General features: G+C 53.8%; 4 protein-coding genes across 4 annotated transcripts; 3 read left to right on the top strand and 1 right to left on the bottom strand.

Annotated features, from left to right (window-relative positions):
- The first annotated feature begins 15 nt into the window (after nucleotides 1-15).
- On the top strand, nucleotides 16-1,470 carry BKA58DRAFT_389545 (uncharacterized protein). Its single transcript, XM_046170752.1, has one exon. The coding sequence runs from the start codon at nucleotides 307-309 to the stop codon at nucleotides 1,102-1,104; it is 798 nt and encodes a 265-aa protein (XP_046022399.1). The 5' UTR covers nucleotides 16-306; the 3' UTR covers nucleotides 1,105-1,470.
- Nucleotides 1,471-2,775: 1,305 nt separating this feature from the next.
- On the bottom strand, nucleotides 2,776-4,349 carry BKA58DRAFT_221799 (uncharacterized protein). Its single transcript, XM_046166262.1, has 6 exons — nucleotides 4,199-4,349; nucleotides 3,989-4,133; nucleotides 3,897-3,936; nucleotides 3,770-3,846; nucleotides 3,374-3,722; nucleotides 2,776-3,322 (listed from the first exon to the last, which is right to left on the bottom strand). Exons 1-6 carry the CDS (start codon nucleotides 4,203-4,205, stop codon nucleotides 3,224-3,226), a joined length of 717 nt encoding a protein of 238 aa, XP_046022398.1. The 5' UTR covers nucleotides 4,206-4,349; the 3' UTR covers nucleotides 2,776-3,223.
- Nucleotides 4,350-4,461: 112 nt separating this feature from the next.
- BKA58DRAFT_389535 (chaperonin Cpn60/TCP-1 family) lies at nucleotides 4,462-7,577 on the top strand. Its single transcript, XM_046170751.1, has 8 exons — nucleotides 4,462-4,589; nucleotides 4,670-4,687; nucleotides 4,749-4,797; nucleotides 4,864-4,957; nucleotides 5,012-6,172; nucleotides 6,222-6,402; nucleotides 6,754-6,842; nucleotides 7,179-7,577. Exons 1-8 carry the CDS (start codon nucleotides 4,586-4,588, stop codon nucleotides 7,221-7,223), a joined length of 1,641 nt encoding a protein of 546 aa, XP_046022397.1. The 5' UTR covers nucleotides 4,462-4,585; the 3' UTR covers nucleotides 7,224-7,577.
- Nucleotides 7,578-15,282: 7,705 nt separating this feature from the next.
- Nucleotides 15,283-17,721, top strand: BKA58DRAFT_430995 (uncharacterized protein). Its single transcript, XM_046173085.1, has 2 exons — nucleotides 15,283-15,636; nucleotides 15,723-17,721. The coding sequence occupies exons 1-2, from the start codon at nucleotides 15,537-15,539 to the stop codon at nucleotides 17,309-17,311; spliced, it is 1,689 nt and encodes a 562-aa protein (XP_046022396.1). The 5' UTR covers nucleotides 15,283-15,536; the 3' UTR covers nucleotides 17,312-17,721.
- Nucleotides 17,722-21,159: the final 3,438 nt, after the last annotated feature.

Raw genomic sequence — 21,159 nt, 5'->3', positions numbered from 1 at the left:
AGAAGTCATCTATCTCACTATTGCGGAGGTGGCAACTCGAAGCCCAAGTGAGATACATAGGACCTCGATTGCCTGCATACTGACAGCCCTTCATTTCCCTCCCACTTTGTAGACACCATCTTTCCCTACCTCCACCCACGATCGGATCAACATCAGAGTCAATCAACAGTATGCCACCCAAGAGATCGCACGCCGAGATGTCGGCTACAGGGATTGAACCGCCTGCGCTGGATTGTTGTCCACAGGGAGAGCATTTGGTCGCTTTGTGAGTGGCTACGTTCTTGCTTGAAGTACACTCCACTGACCATGTTTGACAGTGCACAACGAGACCATGAAATTATCAAGATATGCCTGGGTTCCTGTGACGCCAGCCTTGGTTCCATCTTTCTGCCCCGTGAGAAGCTAGAGTCCGTCTGTCGCAGTGGCCACCGCCCTGTCTACCGTCAGCGTGGACCTGAAACCGCGCCGAAACTGTTGTTGCTTTCCGAATGGAACTGTCCCGAGGTACTTGGTCTGTTCGTACAATGGCTCTACACTGGAAAATACACCGAGTCGAATGGCCCAGTCAAGAAGTTGGACAGCGCTACCAAGACTCCGCGCCTGGACATGTGCAACTCTTACGAAAAAGGCACCATGGAGTGGACAGTCAAGGCTGCGGTACTGGCTTGGTCCTTGGGTAAAGAGCTGAGAATACCCACATTGCAGAATTATGCTATGAGACGCCTCTTCGCCGCTTTCTCACACCCTTCCAGAAGACCGCTACTCACACCAGCCTTGTATAGATGCGTTGAAAAACTGGACCGCTGCTGCTTTATCGAAAGTCTGGCATCAAGAAGGAAATGGAAAGACCTGGGACCAATGGAGCGGGCGCTAGACGTCACCATCATTCGAAATTGGGGCGACACGGCTGTTGTTGATCAAGAGGAGTTGGATACGTGGTCCGCATTACTCAAATCATGCAACCCATTCCGGGACAAGTTCCTTGAAGGATCTTTGCTTTCGCTTGATCAACGTCGTGAGAAGGTCCTGATGGCGGAAGATTATTTCGTCGATGTGCCCAAGAGCAAGGTGGTACCATCACTTACGGTAGTGCTAAAACATTAACGACATGGTCCACGTCTGGAATGGATATCCCACCAAAAGCGATTGATACTATTGAGGATTTACCTAGCATTTGAGCTTTTGATTGGTTTCCAGGAGTCAGGAGTGCTCGTGGTGCTTGTTTTAGTTGATCTATCACTACATACCTACCGCGACTATTGCGCGAACTTCAGAGTGATGCGGTAGTGACTCGTGGTATGCGCACAGTTGGCAACGATGATGGTACAGCTCATCATGAATGCACGAAGGTGGTGATGGTGTCGTCGCTAGGCCGAACCGTCGATCGCTCTCCCACCCTCGAACGCGCCAAGACCCCAACACATGACCGCGCGCCATCACCCTCAATGTCGACACAAACCTCATCTCTTTACCCTGAATCAGATTCGAAAAACAAGCTTCCCTCAACAAACGCATCACCACGTAGTCAATTAATCAACTCCGTCAACCATTGTTTCAAGCCCAGCCTCACCGCCAGTAACGCCGGCATCCCAGCCACTCTGCCAGCATTCCAGCCCCTCGGCCCATGGACGCGACCCAACCACCCACGCGGCGCACGCACCCCGCCACGTCTGTACAAAAGTGCCTGCATGCCACCTGCAGAATGGACTACGACTTGGCTTGCAGATTTCCTCGCTGATACTATTAACTCGATTTCCTCCTCACACCCTATTACACACGTTAAGCTTCTATCGCACTTTCGTGTTCTTCGCACTACCATCGCTATCCTTAACATTGGCTTGCTTTGCTTCCCGGGATTATCACACTTGACTACTGAGTGTTGCTTGGACGATAGCTGAGCTTGGACCGACGACCACCGCATTATACAAAACCATTGATTGTTTGCGCTGAGATTACAGTGCGCATACAATTACTACACTATTTACGAAGAGCAATTGACTGACTTTACCACAGAATACTTGTCGCATCGCATCACAACACACCAACCACACCAACACCACTCCGACCACTACCACCAACGAGACCCCCTCGTTCCCACCAACCCAACCGCAACCATGCAGCGCAACATCGTCATCTTCCTCATCATCCTCATTCTCTTCATCCTTATCGCTGCCATCGCATACCTCATCTACTACCTCCAGACCCGCATGGCCGTCGGCGGCACCGCGTCGTCTGTCTCCGATATGACTGAGAACGTGTAAACCCACGACACAGCACACAACGCAGCGCATCGATACCACAAGAGGAAAGAGGAACAAAAAAGACATTTTTTACGACGATATGAAAGATAGTACAGCACCACATTTGCATGGCACCGGCGTTTTAGGCAGTTGCAGTTGCATGGCTATGCGACTTGCGCCTTGGAGTTTGAGATTGTACGAGAACGAGATAATGCGATTGAAGTAGCCATGTCGATTAGCATGGGCTGATTTGGGATACCCGCAACGTTATTACGGAGCTTATTGATATATTTGTATATACAATTGCGCATGGAATGAATCACATACTCAAAGTCACATCATACTTTCTCTCTTGATTGCTTTGCCCGTGGAATCCGTCGTTTGCATTGTTGTTTGATTGCGGCGGGAAACGAGTCTTTCGTCTTAACTTAGGCGGCATGATACAGTCCTGGCAGATCGCAGGCATATCTTAGCTCTCTGTTTGCATTGCTCATCCGCAGAAACATCCATGTCGCCTTTCACCAAGTGCTGCACGTCATATTGTGCATGCAAGTGTGAACGTTACGAATTCCCAATACTACCAGATGCAGGGTCCAAAACTGGAACCGCTCGAACGAAGCCTTGATACTCCAGTGTTTCGTTTCCGTGCCTATCCAAAAAAGTTCTTATGATACATGCGGCACCTATACGCCGTACCAAGCAGATACATGTGTATCCTTTTGCAGCTCATCGGAGTCCTCCTAAGCCTCCAAGCGCACTAGAGGATTGGAAGGTTCAAATTGTTCCGTGGGTGCCAACGGAGACACTTTCGGTGATTTGAGTAACGGTAGAGGAGGTGTGATGGGTGACCATGACGGCGCGCGGAACTGTTTTGGAAGCATTTTCGCGTATGGCATCGCAGGGGCGAAGTCGAACCGAACTTCATCGGAGGGGGGTATCTTGATCGGCAATTTCGGTTGCGGGTACTACTCGACTTGAGCGGATCAGTCGTCGTTCATCACTGTGTCGTTGGTGTCATCACCGTTCAGAGGCTCGTCCCCGTTCTCGGTGAAGACTAGGTGACTTTCGTAGTATTCAAGCATCTGCGACGTATTAGTGTAATCAACGAAGTCCAGAGAGAATTGGCAACGCACCTTTTGTGGACATTTTTGGTAGACGTGCTTGAGAGGGTGCTGTGTCTTTTGCCCATTCGTCCACACCAGATATGCGAACTTCTCCAGTTGGCCCGTCTTGGGGTCCTTCGTTTGCTCCACCGTGTCAATGGAGTCGACGTCGTGTTCCCATGAGCCTGGCGGTGGGCTCCATTGTGCCACTTTCTTCTCTGGCTTATCTGCCTTCGCGCGCTTCGTGGAGGACGACGGGGTGCCGGACTCGGATTTGACGCCGGCGGTCGATGGTCGTCCCTTCCGCTTCTGGCCCTTGGGTTCTGGTCGGCCTCCGATTTTCTGAAAGTACTCATTCAGGACGTCAATGGCTCCCTCCCTGCGAATGTCAGTCTCAACCAAGTACAGAGCAATGCCGCAACGTACATGTTCTCCTCTGCCTCCCAGGTCCGGTCCTTGGGGTCGTCGTAACCTTCCCATTTGACGTCAAATTGGAGGACGCCCTGGTGTTGTCAGTGTTTGCGCGTGGAAAAGAGTTGGTGTTTGCGCGCACCTTTTGGAATCTGTGGCCGTGAATCGCCTCCACGACGTATCTGGCGCATTGTCAGCGCGATGCGATCCATGCATGTATGGACATGCGCGTACTCGTCCTCTCCCACCTCACTGTCTTCCTCTTCCTCTTCGTCGTCTATGGGATCCTCCTGCACCGGCTGCTTTCCCTTTCCCTTTCCCTTTCTTGGCTGCGCGGGGGCGTCCTCGGCGTCCGAGGACCCGTGATCGCTAAGAGCAGCTGCGCGAGTTAGCAGCTGGATATTACGCGTATGCTGATTGTTTGGGCGAGCGGGCGCGACTCACGAGGCATGTCGAAACGCTGTCGCTATGAATGGGAATTGAAGATAACGCGGATGGATAGCTTCATGGAGCTTGAGGCGATTCGGATAAGCGCGATTATATGCCCGGGATGCGCTGGGGATGGGTGTGGCAGCAGCTCGGGGCAGCAAGCGTCAGGGCATTTCGGAGAGTTGGAGCTGGCGGAAGGCGCGTTCGCGACTCGCGGCCGTGCGCCTTGATGCCAAGCCCTTCTGGGGAAATTTCAAGACCGACATGGCAGCTGTTTGGCTATACCCCACCACCCCTCACTACAAAACATACCCGGGATTCTCTCCTAGTGTATGCCAGTAGTCTGATCTGTTTTCGGAATTGTGAATTTGTTACCCCAGCGAGCATTTTCACACCACAAAGATGCGTAAGTAATGCGGGCAGAAACAGCTCCAAACACCCAAACCCCAGCAGTGAGATATATATGCTAACTTTGTTTGATTACAGAGGTCGATCTTTCCAACGGTATGCGTCCGAATCTACTACGAATCGTCCGCGAACGAACGACTGACAAAGTGGGGTATAGCGCAGGTGATGAAGGATGAATCGGGCAGGCCGTTCATCATTGTCAGAGAGTATGTGGAATGATATGAATGGAGCTCCAGGCTCTAGTAAGAGGCAGTAGCTAATATCCGGGATAGTCAGGGCAAGAAGCAGAGGCAGCACGGCAACGATGCGGTCAAGTCCCACATTCTCGCGGCCAAGACGGTCGCGAACATCGTCAAGAGCTCTCTGGTAGGCAGTATTGTTGTAATCGAGGAAGCTAGGACATGGACTGATGATATTTAGGGACCGCGAGGACTCGACAAGATCCTAATTTCGCCCGACGGAGACATCACAGTCACAAACGACGGCGCTACTATTCTCTCGCAGATGGAGATCTCCAACCACGTCGCGAAGCTGCTAGTCGAACTTTCCAAATCACAAGATGACGAGATTGGTGACGGAACAACTGGTGTTGTAGTGTTGGCGGGCGCGCTCCTCGAGCAGGCAGCGGACCTCATCGACAAGGGCATCCACCCCATCAGGATAGCAGACGGTTACGACCAGGCTTGCGAGGTTGCCGTGGCCAAGCTCGACGAGGTCAGCGACGAGATCAACTTCTCCAAGGACAACACGGAAGAGCTGTTCAAGGTCGCAAAGACAAGTTTGGGCAGCAAGATCGTTTCCAAGGCGCACGACCAGTTCGCCAAAATCGCCGTAGATGCCGTGCTTTCGGTCGCGGATCTCGAGCGGAAAGACGTCGATTTCGAGCTTATCAAGGTTGACGGCAAGGTTGGTGGGTCGCTCGAAGACACATTACTTGTCAAGGGTGTCATAATAGACAAGGACTTTTCGCATCCCCAGATGCCGTCGGAAGTCAAGGACGCCAAACTCGCCATTCTCACATGCGCATTCGAGCCACCGAAGCCCAAGACCAAGCACAAGTTGGACATCACCACCGTGGAGGAGTTCAAGAAGCTGCAAAACTACGAGTCGAACAAGTTCACCGAGATGATTGAGCAGATCAAGAACACGGGCGCCAACGTAGTAATATGTCAGTGGGGTTTCGACGACGAGGCCAACCACCTTCTCCTCACAAACAAGCTGCCCGCTGTACGGTGGGTAGGAGGCCCAGAGATCGAGTTGATCGCCATCGCAACCAACGGACGCATCGTTCCCCGCTTCGAGGACCTCAGCGCGGAGAAGCTAGGAAAGGCTGGCATCGTCCGGGAACTGACCTTCGGAACCACCCGCGACAAGATGCTGGTAATCGAGGAGTGCGCAAACACGAGGGCTGTCACAGTCTTCGTTCGCGGTAGCAACAAGATGATCATCGACGAGGCCAAGCGGTCACTACACGATGCTCTCTGTGTCGTCCGAAACCTGGTTCGCGACAGCCGTATCGTATACGGTGGAGGAGCTGCGGAAGTAGCATGCTCGCTTGCAGTTGAGGATGCCGCAGTCAAGGTAGGCGTTTCGCGGCTCATACACAGTAACAATCACTAACACTTTGCAGAGCCCTGGCCTTGAGCAATACGCCATGCGCGCCTTCGCCGATGCCCTTGACGCCGTCCCCATGGCGCTGGCTGAGAACTCCGGTCTTAGCCCCATCGAAACTCTCGCTAACATCAAGTCCCGACAAGCCAAGGAAGGAAACACCAGGTTAGGTGTTGACTGCATGCAGACGGGAAGCAACGGTAAGTGCACTTCGCTCTTTGTTATCCAACCATCTCCCCACGGCTGCCTTTATCATTCCCGGCTGCCTCACCACTATCAAGCATAGCTGCAGTACGGACTATCTCCGGGAGACCCGAGACCCGTGATGCATTCAAGTTCCCGCATTCAGTTCCCGCATCCAACGCCCCCGTGGGGTACAGTGCATTACCCCACGCCGCGCCCACTTGCTGCGCTGGCATGAACGCAACTACAAGTGGAGATGAGCAGGAGTCATCTGAGACTTTTGCTTTGCTATCATTGTTATGCACAACGTCATGGGCCTCATTGGTGGCTGAATTACCGAAGATTGTGCTGACGTGGCGTCATCACAGATATGAAGGAGCACTTCGTGATCGATCCCTTGATCTCGAAGCGGCAACAACTGTTGCTCGCTACACAGCTGTGCCGTATGGTACTCAAGGTACGTATCGTAAATTTCCCCCCTTGTTCCGTTACGAATTGTCGTTTGTCGCACCGCACACCTTTGGTGTAACTCCCTTTCCGCTATCCCTTCCGCTTCCCTCCCGTCTGTGCAACCTCGCTTTGCTCACTTCCCCTCCCTTGCGTCCTTCCTCTGGATCGATTGCAAGGCCGGGGAAGCGGGGAAGCCGAGATAAAGGGACGCACGGGTTACGCTTTATGCAGGTTGCATTGTTCTCGTTCCACGCGAACAATCACACCCTTTCGCTTTGTGTCACCGATTATACTCACCGCTGGATGCTGCCTTGTTGCAAACACAACTGACACCAACGCACAGGTCAACAACGTCATCATCGCTGGAAACGACGACCAGGACTTCTAGACGCCGATCAAGTCACCACGCCGTACCTATCACACCGATTGATCTGTGCCTTGTGTTTGTGACTGTGCCTGTGCTTGATCGTGGGCGCATCGAGCGAGGCGCAAGGGCACGTTGGATGGAAACGTCTAGAAGCCATGTCTAAGGCGTTAATACCCATAGACTATTCAAAGTAAAATCAATACAAGCATCTTGGTGCTATCATGTGGCTCTTGCGTAGCATCCAGAGTGGTGATGAATGTGCACCGTCACGGTCCTGATGGCTGATGTCGACGTAGATTGTGTCGCGATCATCACTGCCTTGAACATTTAGTCACACTAGTGGTGCGTTTCATGTCTGCATCACACTGTTCCTCCGTAGCATGAGACGTAATCCTTCGACCCTACGATCGTCATCTATGAGACTCAATTCCGGCTCCCCGTAAGCAAATCCTGCGTTCCACGATGCAAAAATATACTGCATATATGCATATGCACATATGATCGCGCGTTAACCATATTGGAGTTCCGTTCCGCAACACGATCCTGATTCGCACTCTGTGCATTATGAGTCGTCATTGTTCATTCTAGACCTCTCAATGCCAATTGCAGAGGCCTTGTTCGTGATCTTGACGCGAGAATCCACTGGTGAGCGAGTTGAGTGGTTCATCTGACAGCGATTGGGATGATGGGCGGTGTATACTTTCGTATCAGCGTTCGGATTTTTTTAGTGTTTTTTTAACTAGGCAATGAACGCAGGAAAGAATTGTGAGAAAGGTTGAGTGGACGGCAATATTACTACTGGCTTCAGCAGAATGAGAGAGCATGTGTTCACGTGTATCAAGCCTTGGAATGGAAGATCAAGCTAACGAGATGAAATCGAGGAAATTCGACTGGGTAGTACAGTGCATGTGGATCTAAGGGCTCAATTGTGATCCAGTGAGGTGGAGGAAAGGGGGAATTATCGAACCCACTTGTGTTAGGAAGTACATCCAGATGTGTACATCTCGATGAGTATCCTCACGATGTACAAATATCATTCCATATGTCGGAATCCAAACCTGATCCTCGCACTGTTTCCTTTACAATACATGATGACAATTACAGTGACTACCACCAGGAAGATGTACCCGATGAAGCATACTACTTCTAACCGACTACTAACTTCACAACAAGTCTATCCCGATTCCTATAGCTAAATCTCCACTCATGCACATCGCTTACACCTACACTTGCACTCTCATATCTCATACACTAAGTAGTCATGCTCCTACTATTCCTCGCTTCATCTCGCCTCGACATTTGGCGACCGGGTAAACCGTCCGCCGCATTGCAGAAGCGCTGCACATCCGTAGCGCAAACTCTCTTAGATGAAGGAAGGCGTCCCTTGCGGATATGTCCGGGGTGCATGTGAGAACACGAGGGAAAAGACCAGGCTAGCTGTTTCGGTGGATAGGGCGCTGCAAGGCGTTTATGCGAATATTGGTGTCGTGTGTTGTTGAGGCTCGGGATGTGGAGAGGATATGGGTAGGTGGAGGGGAGAAGTATTGACGGGTGCATGAGAGTATCGAGTACTGTCAGAATGGATGGGTGAATGATAGCCGGTGGAAGATAATGGTATCACGGTAGTTGCAACGCCTTGTCGTTTCGATCACCGTCCGAAACCACAATGTAGCTACTGAACAGCACGCATGTTGTGTTGTGAACATCAGAGTCGCATGGTCGGTCTGTTACCCACGGCAAGATTGTCTCGAGCAGCATTACCATCCAAATCTAAACTTGCGATCAACAAACCATTCTTTCGGAACGAATCGCCGATTCCAACGTTACCATCGGTATGTTCTAGTTCCAATCGCCCTCCTATCTTATCGAGGGCGAAGTGCATCCAGTCTATATCAGACAAAGACTATACATTCGCGTAAGTATACCGCAGCATATTCTAAATGCAGCTAAGCGATCGCCGCAGTATTCAGGCACGCGCTCAATCTCACTTCCATAATGGGTCGCTGTTTACCTTGTCCATACATGAAGGATCTACTGTGAGGCGAAGCGGAAGCGCGTGACGAAGACACCCTGGACATGCTTTCATGCTAGACTGACAAATGTGCATGAACGTAACGATAAACAAAATAGCGGCATTATGATATACTGGGCGCCTCAATGTTGAGATGAACGTGGCATACAGGGGCCGAAAATACTCGACGACGGCACAGGTCAAGAACGGCAATGAGGAGGATCATGTGAGGGCCTTAAATATGTGTCCGGAAACATGGAGCCTTAGTCGTGACAGGTGACACTTTTCTCTTTGACTGCGCCCAGGTGTCAGCCTGAACCAGAGGTGTGGCGAGATGAAGATCTGGGGCTGATATGCGGGGGTGGAGATGGGGTCTCCAATTTTCCAGTTTGGAAAGAAAGCATGACACTGACGATGATGACGCTATTAGAGAAGTCAAGTCGTACAGCGCAGAGTCAAGTCATCCGTCACAGTAAGCAAGAGCCCCGAGCGTGCTAAACGCAGGGCAGTAATATCGCCCTCTCGCCCCGAGCCTTCCCTCCCTCACCGTTGGCTCACAGCCGTCTGCCGTCTGATGTCAGCATCATGTTCCGCCCCGAGGCTCGTGTTCCGAAAGTCGTCGCGAGATATGGGCCGCGGGGGAAGCTCCGCATGTGATGTGACGGAGATTGATCAACATAGCATAAAGTACAGCGAGATATAATACCCGATACGAAGGAAGCGCGTAAGCACCCGATGAATGTGCATGCAGAACCGAACCACGCGACGACGTTTGTCTGGGGTAATTGCGCCAGGCATGCGGACGCGGAGGCTACGGAACAGAACCGAAACGGAAGATATCGACCGAGTAAGTGTTCGCTGATGCCGAGAGTACTGTATAACTACGCCTCGACTGTCTGTTAGTGGAGGAGAGGTTCTGCCTGTTCTTCCAGAATGTGGAATTAGACGTTGTGTTTGATTAAGGTTGGTGTGCTACAGCAGGTGGACTGCGTAATCGAAATCGCGCTTTTAGTGCGACATCCTGCCGGCCACGTACGGGGTAATGGAGAAACCTGCAAAGATGGGAGCCGAATTTCTCGCTTGCGTCTATTACCGACTTTGGGAGTGAGTGGTGGTGGCTGGAAATGACATAGAATGCTGGGGGCTTGATAGGCTGGATATTTGTGTTTTATCCACGAACCATGCGAACCGCGACCACGGGATGAAGGGCCATGTCGTTCGGGCCGTAGTGAACCATGGAGGCGTAAGACTACCGAAGATCTTGGTAAGACTCGGGCCGTGTGATAAAGTACTTTGGTGCACATGTGGTTGTGTGATGAGTTGTCGGGCGTAAGACCGTGGGGTGTGCTGAGATGATACGGCAGTTGCGTTATTAGCTTGGGGCTCGTTAGTGATATGTTTGGGTGTTGTACGAGCATAATGTTGTGCGGTATAGCATTGCGATCTTCGTAAGCTATGCGCGACACTTGGATATCAGAGTCCAAATTCAGCTCCTTCTTCTGGCGGTGAAGGGGTATACGAGTATCCTGCCACAGCATTATAGCACCCCTAAGTTCACTTGTACGACCATAGCGTGAGACCTGGAATCAGGGTTGGTATCTGGGGTCAGCGCCTCGGTCCCGACAGCGTGGTAATAGGCTCTCGCTGGCTGAGTGTAATGACATTCAATATGGGACCGGGTACATCAGCGCACGCTGACCACCACTTGAGTTGACACCGTAAGCGCGTTCGGGTAGGACGAGATAGATGAAGACGCGCAGATGACAGTCAGCACGCAGTGTTACCGAACCAGACTGGGAACTGGGAACCATAACCCCGGGACGGGTGAAAGAGCCTCGCCAACCGCCTCTTTCTGCTGAGGCCTGCAACTACCATGTTCGAGACGTTATATTGGAGACTTTCAGAACGTTTTGTAAGCCGATTCCTAAGAGAAGACCAGGCATACAGTCGTCTGGAAGGGTTGCCAGAGATGGTAAGGTGTCGAGTGAAGGAATTGTAACCCGTCTTCGGTCCCCACGAGGTCTCCAGACTTTGCTCACGGCTTGACCGATAAGCTAACCAAGGTGAGTGCCGGGAAGAGGGCCCATGCAAGGCGCAGCCTGAATGCAGAAGGTGGAACAAGATGGCCGTTGGCGAAGGAATCTGCCACAATCCTACGAGAAAACATCATCAAATCCACCGCTCTCCATTCGCCCGTTACAAAAAATATTGGTAAGATATCAGACGTGCCGTTACTTTTGCAGACTTTTACCCCCATCTTTGGGTTTCAGGTACGGTCTCATGAGCAATGAGCCGGCCCGTTTGTCGCTGCAGAATCCTGCGGGAGTAGGGCGTTCTACTCGGATAAGCTATGATAAGCTGCACACGTGGGAGCAGTATACACCACACGGCGTTCGCCAAGCAGGAGGCGTGTCCATGTGAACTCAATGCCGGCTGGGGTAATGAGCCTGGAAGACTGTAGTTGGCCTCTTGGGACCTTCGCTCCGAAGTGCGGGATACTAGGTCGACATTGCACCGAAGTCCAACAGATGAATGACTTTGCTTGTGACATTCGGCGGAAAGACCGGCGCCTTGATCCGCTTGATGTCGCGTTGCCATCGGTGACCGGCGAGACGTCCGGATGTCATTTGGTTGGTTATCAGTGCGGTGGACGATGCAACGAGCTCGTGCGTGCACGCGTGGGATGCCTGCGCGTCGGGCCCCACCGCCAGGCACTGGGGAACGTGTTGCTGCTTTGGGCAGCCACAGCCCTCGTTCAGGCAATCGACGATACTGAATGCGCGCCAGAATGAAGACCCGGCTCACTGGAAATGAGGAATAATTTCTCCTATGCTATTTGTTGGGCGCAACGTCCGCTTCCGGGGAACGCACAGGACTACTGCGATTCGTGCAAAATACCTCATGTCGATTCGTGCAAGAAGGCGGAGACCAGCATCATGTTCCCCCCGTGCGCTAAAGATGTGATAGAAGGGCTGTAGCGACAGGAAAGGCAAATCTTCCTATCCTTTCTGATGGTGAGGTTTCAGTAGCATTGCGCGACATTGCACTGACCAGCGAAGCCTCGGCTAATTATCGCGCATGAGCAACACATGTGAGGGTGAGCACGTTGTTGCGGATGATTGGACAATGTACACTGAGAACGGCCGGGCGCCGCCACAGGAGGGGACTCTGTGATGCGCGATCCTGGAAAGCCCCAAGAAGGAGAGGGAGCTGCGCGACCCAGAACATGATCACAACGTGACACGGAAAGGTGAGCGTAATGCTATCATGACCAACCGATGTAACAGCCGGTGGTTGCAAGCCAGGCAATTGGTGCTCCTTGGTAACAGCCACGCGACGCCCGCGGGGAGCGGCTGGACGCCCCGGATCCGATATGGTTAGCTCGAACATGGTTTCCAGGCTGTCGGGCTCTTTGCATTCTCCAGTGTCCGGTAGAGTGGCACTGTCAAGCCGCCATCGTGGGTTCAGTATTATCATGTAGTTAGTGTGGGTTGTATGCGAGATCGATGTGTACGGCTCGATAGCCCAGCTCATGTTCACAGTGCAGAAGAGTCGTTCGTAAAAGGAAAACACGAAATGTACCGAGATCGTTTGCCGTCGAGCATGTGACGAGTAATCATACAGCGATCGACTCCCCGGCACTTGTCATAACCACGGATGACAGGCTGATGGCTACTCCCGACGCAGATACGAGCCCTCATCTCAGCTGGCCGCTGACGGAATCGATCGCTTCGATTTTGTCCCGAAGAGAGTGCGACAGCAGTGAATGGGTAGAGTCGTCGAAGTTGGGCAGTGCGCAGCGTCGACAGAATGTCTTTTGTGTTGCGACATGTGCACATACCGATCACGTAGGTGCCACCTTCGCCATATGGCCGTGCGTGCTCGTTGCAGAGCGAAAAGCAAGGGCAGAATCGATACCAAAGTCGCTTGGCAGGCGTCACAGCTTGCTATGTCGTGATCCGGGGTACAGTCATTGTCCTGCGGCTGATCAAAGCAACCCGATTTAGGTCATGGTACAACATATACGCAGTCTCGGAACAATGAAAGGTGGTTACGACTAATGCGAACATGAAATACACCTTTGGCATATCGCGCAGTCGTACCAGGTTTGATAACGGTTAATTCCATAGCGATAAGCCGATAGATGTGGGAGCTTATGGAAGTTGACGGTTGTATGAAGATCGTGAGAAAAAGCACACAACAACCACTGCGGGGCCACGGTCCGGGGAACTAAAGTTCAGCTCCATGTCATGTCACGAGCGAACGACAGACTTTGGGGTGGACATGACCCCGTCTTTCCCTACGCTGACGTTTGTTCTTTGTACCAAAGAAATCGCTGTGCATAATGTGCGATCGATTGCATCGTGAGCCGGGTGGCTTTCAGGAGCGATGACCGGTTGGATAAGCAGAGCGATAGGCACTCGACAGTCCAGTGCCACGTAGAGGTAGCTGCCGGTGTACAACTCATGAAACAAGCATCACGCCGCATTCAGCGATAATGTGTGGTCGCACCTGATGCTTTTGCGGCTTCGTGATTCGACAGGCGCCCCAGATGACCTCGAGAAATTGCCGTGTACTGGACTGACGTAGCATAACAGCCAAGTTGGAAGTTACTGGAGGACGAGTGGGCGCACAGTGCACCATGGCAGGGTACCTGTCGCTACCCCAAAGTCTGGAGCGGAATATCTGGGGTAGCTGGCATGTCTCAGAGGCGTCGAGGACAGCACTTTAACCAGGTGGCCACCGGGCTTGTACCTCGTGGCCTGGCACCCTTGCGAATAACCAACGCATCTAGGAACCTAGCGAACAATGGCTTGCCGATTCACAGTCGCAGGTCAGCGTTGGCGGTAGGCGGTAAAATTCGCAATCGCAGAGACAGAGGCGGAGTTGACCACACCGAAAGCAGCCCTGTCACCAGAGCGTGCGAAGGCTGCTCTTGACCGCCACGGAAGAATAGAAGGATCCCGTGTTGCCGACCCCAGTGCGGGGGATTTGCGCAGACGATGCAGACGGTGCAAACGACAGAGAGTCGGATGCGGACCTGAAAACAGGGCTGTCGTGACTTTCAGCGTACCTGTCTCGTCGAGGGTGCCAAGTTGCTCGTGAGGCTGTCTAGTTGGTGTGAATGGGCACGAGGGTTGACTCAGGGTCCAAGAGGCACAGCCAAGGGCGCAGCCATTTGGGCAAGGGAAGCACATGGGCTTCGAAGGCTAGACTCGTGCAGGGGGGGAATGTCGGAAGAGGCGAGTTAGGGAAAAGAAGCGCCGCGCGGAAGTTTTCAGCTGCTTCCGCGAGCGCTAACGGGATGCGACAAGCAGCATCACATGGCGTGCATAGGTTTTCGAAACCGCTGAGTTAGCGGTATTGTATTACGGCGGCGTAACTTTCTCCCAAGGTTCGCCGGGCAGGTGACTTGTAGTGCAACGGATCCGCCAGCGACAGCAGACAGTGCTACCAGTCGGCCAGGCAAGCCGACCATGGGCGCTGTAGGAGCAGAGGGTGCCGTGGTCAGCATGGCCCCGATGGGCTCGACGCAACAGCGCGAGTGATGGGCATGAGTCTTGAGGGAGGCGGTAGAGACAGCGAGTCAGGCAGTGTTCTGGAAGTACCAGCGTGCACGGCCTGTGTTGTTCAGATCATGTGCCTCCCCACGCCCAGGCCTTCACCACGCGGGCGGCGATGCAGAGGTGGCATTCGCTGGCGCAGGTGGCGGCGGCCCTGAATGCGTTGTTTTGGAAGTGTGAATGCGGCCATGTTTCTGGGGGGATGACGACGGGGACGAGGGCCACGAGCGTCGCAGAAACTGACTGAGAGGATCCATGGTAGACTCTGGACTCCGGGCAAAAGAGCGGTAGCCCGAGAAAGGCCGCACGGGCATGGATCAAGGCTCTGAGGGCAATCTGCCGGGGGAAGGAGCGCAGAGCAGGGTCCCCTGCACCTTCCTGTTAGTGTGGGTGCCCATCGCGCCCTCCATGTCGGCCCAGGTCGATGCCCCCCTGTCGTACCTAGTGGATCCGGCACGCACACCAGTACTGGGCTTATACATACAAGATCCACTCCCACTTACATGCTCTCTCTACATACCTCGCCCATAGCATTACACGCCTGCTCCCATTCACACACTACGCTCTCTTGGACCTCCCCACATATACACCCATTCACACACACCACCGACTATCCATGTATCTGTCAGCGCTGTAGCATCGCCGGCGACTCCCTCTGCTCGGCAACTCTCCATTGACGCACTCGGAACCTCATCGTCACTGACGCAAGCGGAACCACTGTTAACGATCTCCACTCTCAACCCCAACACAACGCCTACGATGCCTCTCCGCGCCGAACGGCCCATAGTGCGTGTCGAGCACAGCTCCATGCGCACCATCGAAACCCGCAGCACCGAGAACCTGTTCGGCCTCTGGTCTGGTGAGTGACATGCAGGCCCGATAGACGCATGACATATCGCCATGATAGCATGTGAAGCGCACAACAGCGACTAACTCACTTCTCAGTCTTTGCACGATGCTCGCCTGCCATGGAAGACGGCAAACGCTACGAGAACATGGCCTGGAGGTTGTGGTCCCGCGAGACCTTCTGCTGCCAGCCAGACCCCGTGGCTGCTCCCCAGTGGACCTTCCAGCGCCAGTTGTCAGCTAGCGCCGCGGACATGCCCGCGCTCTCTACCAGCGTCGCCTCCGACGACTCCAATGTGGAAAGCGCCATCATCACCACTTCCCGCTCTGATCTCTCGGCCGACCGCCCCGACCTGCGCCGCCACGACTCTGCCACCAGCCAGGCCCGCGGCAGGCACATGACGCCCATCGGCCTCGAGAAGGTCGTCAACTCGATCCAAGAGAAGAAGTTCATTGAGCCGCTCTCGCCTCTGCCCGCACAGCTTGCCCCGCCTGTACCCGAGCAGAAGCCTGCCCAGCACTCCACGCCGCCCACCACCGCCCGCCCCATCCCCGAAGCCTCCACTTCCACTGTAGCCACGACGGTGAACAGCGAAATCATGAGCCCCGCCGTCAGCTCCGAAGCGAGCACCTCCACCGACGTGAGTGAGCACAGCGTCGTTCGCGGCTTCGAGCCCGGCCACATCTCCACCTCGGTACGGTCCACCACCAACCTGAACCCCACCCCCATCCTCAAGAAGACCTCCAGCTTTGTCACCAAGCCTTTGCCTGCCAAGGCCGACTTGAGCAAGAAGAAGCAGCCCATGTTCACTCTCGGTGGTTCCTCTGAAGAGGAGAACGGCAGCTCCTTCGAGGCCTACTCTCTCCAGCGCAGCTCCCTCTCACAACAGTTGCGCAACGCCGCGCCCATGCGCAAGACGACCTCGTTCAAGAACGAGGTTAGCACCCGCACCTTCCACGACGTCTCCGAGAGCAGCGAGGCGGCCATCGAGACCGACAGCGAGGATGATGTCGACGAGAGCGCCATCGAGGACGAGGACTCGGACGAAGATGAGTGGGAAGACGACGACAACGAGGAGAGCGGTCCCCCCAGCGTTGCTGAGCACCGTCCCTTGTTCTCGCGCGTCGACTCAAAGCCCAACCTGACCTCCCGCCGTTCCCTACTCACGACCGCGCTCCACCAGGGTGACCGCGCATCTGCACTACAGAATGAAGCATCGCGATCATCGCCTGCTATCCGACGCTCACGCACCACCACACCCAACGGTCCATCGACCGGCAACTCTCCACACGAGGACAAGGGCCTGATGATGCGCGAGCCGGCTTCCCGCCCAAAGCCCATCATCATGACCACCTCCAACGTTCACCCACCAGCAATGTCCCCCAAGACATGCAGGCGTAACATGCTGACTTCCGAGCTGACCGGATCACTTCGTCAGAACCTGCTGTGGGAGAGGCAGCAAAAGAATGCCACCACCAATGCCGTAGCAAAGCGCGCCCAGAGCGCAGTCAACCTACCAGCCCTCCGCCGGGCCATGACCACCGGCGATGTCAAGGGCCTCAACACCAACGATCAACAAGCTCAAATTAGATCTACTACTTTCCGGGACGACAACAAGCCCGACAGCTCATACAACCAGTTCTTCGACGGCGGCGACGCCCAAGAGTACCACCGCTCCGGATGGTAGCACTTCATCATCATTTCTTCACATTTGCACTTCTAGCGGCATCTATGGTTTGGCATTGGACCAAGGCGTTTTGTTTCTTCACTTTAGCGCTCTGCAGGCGATGATGGGTTATGATCCTCCCAAAATCTTCTGATACTGCCAGGGCATCGATTATGCCCAATGAGGCTACGAATTTCTTTCATGCAGTTATACCGGACAATGGGTGCTTCTTGGTCTGAAGACGGGTTACGGCTCACGCCTATTTGGTCTGTACTATCACCTGCACTGTACTTGTATCGGACTCTTTGCCCGACCCATTATACCCCGGCATGGGACGGCTCCACGGAGCTGTTGAACCACAGCAACACCTTGCTTGGAAAATAGCAGGTGTTTGCCTAGATACCTAATGATAAAAAAGCGGATTCTTCATCATCTCACACTCCTACATGCTGCCTATTGTGACTGTGGCGGCAAGGTCATGCACTAGGCCGATGTACCTCGAAGCCTCATTGACTCTCTAGCTGTCACCTGTTCCGGGGTTCGAGGTCCCAACAAGACGCATGTTCGATTGTAAAGAGCCATTTGTTTGGCAGGTTCCTTTACCGCTCTTCTGAACCACTCCAAGCTAGTTGCCCAAGAAGCGCTTATGCACGCTTTGCTGGAGGCTTCATGCAGTGCCGGATCGCACCACCACACTGATTCCCCCCGTTACATCTGCCGCGCCTAGAGGGCACTCTGTCCGTGTCACGATGGCGATCAGCCTGGTCATTGTTTATTGATGATATGGCGAAACTTGGATCTGCAATAGCCGCGACATTGCTCGTCGCTCGTCACAGCCCGAAGTCAAATTGGATTGAGCCGCGCCGCCCTTGCTTCGGCCCGGCTTCCTGTTCACCGTCACGAACTCTGTGTGCCTGACATCTGCTGCTGCGCCGCTGCTCATCACAGGAGATCCCCAAGGGCATGCGGTACTCGAGGGCGCTGCCCCGTGAGGGCCTACCCTTGCGCCATATAGGCCAGGGCGCAGGCAACGTGCATCGTGCATCGTGCGTGCATCGTGGCAAGCACACCCACCCTTCGTTGTGCGTCGTGGGATCGCGGGCGAGACTTGACGGCTGCAGACGCCGCTCAGCCTTATGACTCGAGCTGCGAACTCAACACCAACAGCTGCCACCACGCAACGCAATCTCGACGCTCGAGGTTTCAGCAGGGCAAAGCACGAATCGGGCGGCGAGGCTTTCCTCAGACACTGACACTGACAATATTGAGCGACGCCACTACGTCATGCTAGCTGAAACTTACCGCACTTCCCCGCGCGCCGTTTTGCTCCTGCTCCAGGCTTCCTCGCCCTCGCCCCTCGCTGCTCAATATGCGTCTGCATCAGCATCACTCAACCACCATGCAAGCCTTGCCAGATGACTAGGGGAAGCGGTCTCACCAATCGTCCCTCAGTCGTCGCTCAGCAATCATCACGACCGGACTGCGCGGGCTCAATCAGCGCAGCGCAACGCGGCCCCAGTCGCTCCAGCAGCTTGCATTGTTGACGCTCACTATTACCACTGATTTCAAAGTCCTCTGATCATCCGGATGCTAAAAACAACATTCATCCCTGAAAACGGCGGAAGGCGACGCTCTATCAGGCACCCACAGCGCTACCCCGCGACCAAGTCGGTCTGGAGGTCGATGCGTTGGCATGTTAGCGCCTGCGAGTGGTCATCTGAAGCCAGCCTTGACGAGTCAACTTGGAGATGCTTCAGCCTCATGTACGAGGAACTCCGCCACGCCAAATGGCTCCCTGGCAATATCTGGATGAACCGCTTACATCCCTCGTCCTGTGACTGTGATTATCGCTTCCGTTGGCGGCTTCGGTTCAGTATCACTCCAGGCCTCCTGTCTCCGCGGTCTCATTTGTTGCCCCCGTGGGGGTCCCGTCACATGAACACCTATCGTCACACTTTGGTGACGTCCCTTCTCGCCAATGCCGCTGCGTGCAGATCTGATGTCTGCGTCTGCCTACGCGTCGAACGGATCTCGGGATGCTGGTGTCGCTGAGGCGGAGCAGAGATAGTCAATTGCCGCTGTGCAGGACGCCATTCTCCGCTGATCAGGTCGGCGAGAGCGCCGTCAAAATGTCGTGCTTGAGGTCGTGGCCGCGGAAGTCTTTCCCATTGCCTGGATGTAGAGTCCCACACGCAGCGCCCATCGTTTCGTCAATACTTCCCGCATTACACATACTTCAATCACAATACTCGGCTTGCGCACCTAACGTACAAATGGTTTTGGTCATACCAATGGCTTATCGGCCTTGAATGCAGCCATTGGCACTGCCCATAGCTTAGCAGGGCACATGGGAGTAGCAACACCAGAACCAAGGCACTACGACTTCTCTGTCGTTGTGGTGACATTCTCTTTGCTTCCTGTCGATGCTCGTCCCTAGTCTTCAGTCGTACCCCGACCCTTTGCCTATACATCGGCCTAGCAGTACACCATCATGCTTCATCCGGTGGTATTCTTTACATCAGGCGCGCGTTGCAAACGGCACCCCACAATCTACTTTTTATCAGTTCAACCGTCATATTACTAACTCGAAATAGTAGGAGCAGGCACAGGAACTACTTGCGCTTTGACTGTTTACAGCTGCATCAGCTGTCTCCAACACGTTTGAACGCCAACCATCCCCGCTCAAACCTCAAAACTTGCCAGCGCATCGCCCAAGCGCGCTCATACCGTCTGTTGACCTTCACGATAGTAGGTTGTTAGTCGGTAAGATCTTCGGTAGTGGCTCTGACTCCGGGACATTGCCCTAGCATAGCGTCAATTACCCCAGGCTTCGCTGGCATGTTTCAGTCAACACCATCACGATATGAAAGGGCCGTTTGACGACAATCAGGATATTTACATTTCCGAATGATCGCGATCTCTCGATCGTGTCTGCGATCAAAGGGCGCACCAGGATGATCACGATCAGTCTCTTGATTCCAGGACAGACTTGCAAAGATCGAGATCAGGCATGCACCATCTTTTTTTTTTTAAAGTCTCGGTAGGTGGACACCTGCTCCACTTCATAGAGGCGCCACGGTAGTATGCAGCCCTAAATCACCCACATGTCCATCGCCTTTACAGATGTACGTCATTGCTCACCAGCCTCTTTTCTCTCCCTGATTTCTCTAACATTATGATTGCGAACGGGAGCAGTGATCTTGCGGCTTTCGCCGTGCTGATGCATGCTCTAGCCGCCAGCCATGGCGACAGCAAGCCGAGGTATTTGCATGACTGCGCTATCGAAGCTCAACCAACTTGGGGTCTAAGAGGCGGGGGAGACATTGCGCTGGACAAGCGGAACAACCCCCGGCCACCCTTCGACAACACCGAGGCTTTTGGATATACGAGCACATGGACACCGTGCTGCTCCTAGCACTGCCCGTGAAGATGGACGGTCCTCATACCGCGCAAAACCCTTTTGCGACAAGCTCCGATGCACGCAGCCATGACGATATCGCAAGCACCCCGGACATTTGCTAAAGAAGGTAAGTCGCGATGGCCAAACACCAAGAAAAGCAAGACATCGTACGCAACGGTTATCACGAACCAGATAGCTACACGGCGATCTTGAGACTTGAGGCAAGCATGATGCAAGCCGTTTCTCAGGAACGGCATCCATTAGAACCGGTGCTGTGCGTTAAATCTACGATTCGATTGAGAGGCGAGTGACGACTTTGGTACACTACCGGTAGATCCAAACCTTGGAGACTATCCCCAGACCCCAGATTTACGTAGTATCGGATGGCGCTCCCGGAAACAGCATAACGCTTCTCAGTATTTGTTACATCTCATTTCTTTTCTCTGCTGTTTCATTACACGTCCCTGCA

This window comes from Alternaria rosae (genome assembly GCF_020736505.1).
Source record: "Alternaria rosae strain MPI-PUGE-AT-0040 chromosome Unknown BKA58scaffold_8, whole genome shotgun sequence".
Lineage (NCBI taxonomy): Eukaryota > Fungi > Ascomycota > Dothideomycetes > Pleosporales > Pleosporaceae > Alternaria > Alternaria rosae.
Note: the sequence above shows the minus strand (reverse complement) of the source record. Positions and strands in the feature narration are given on the sequence as shown.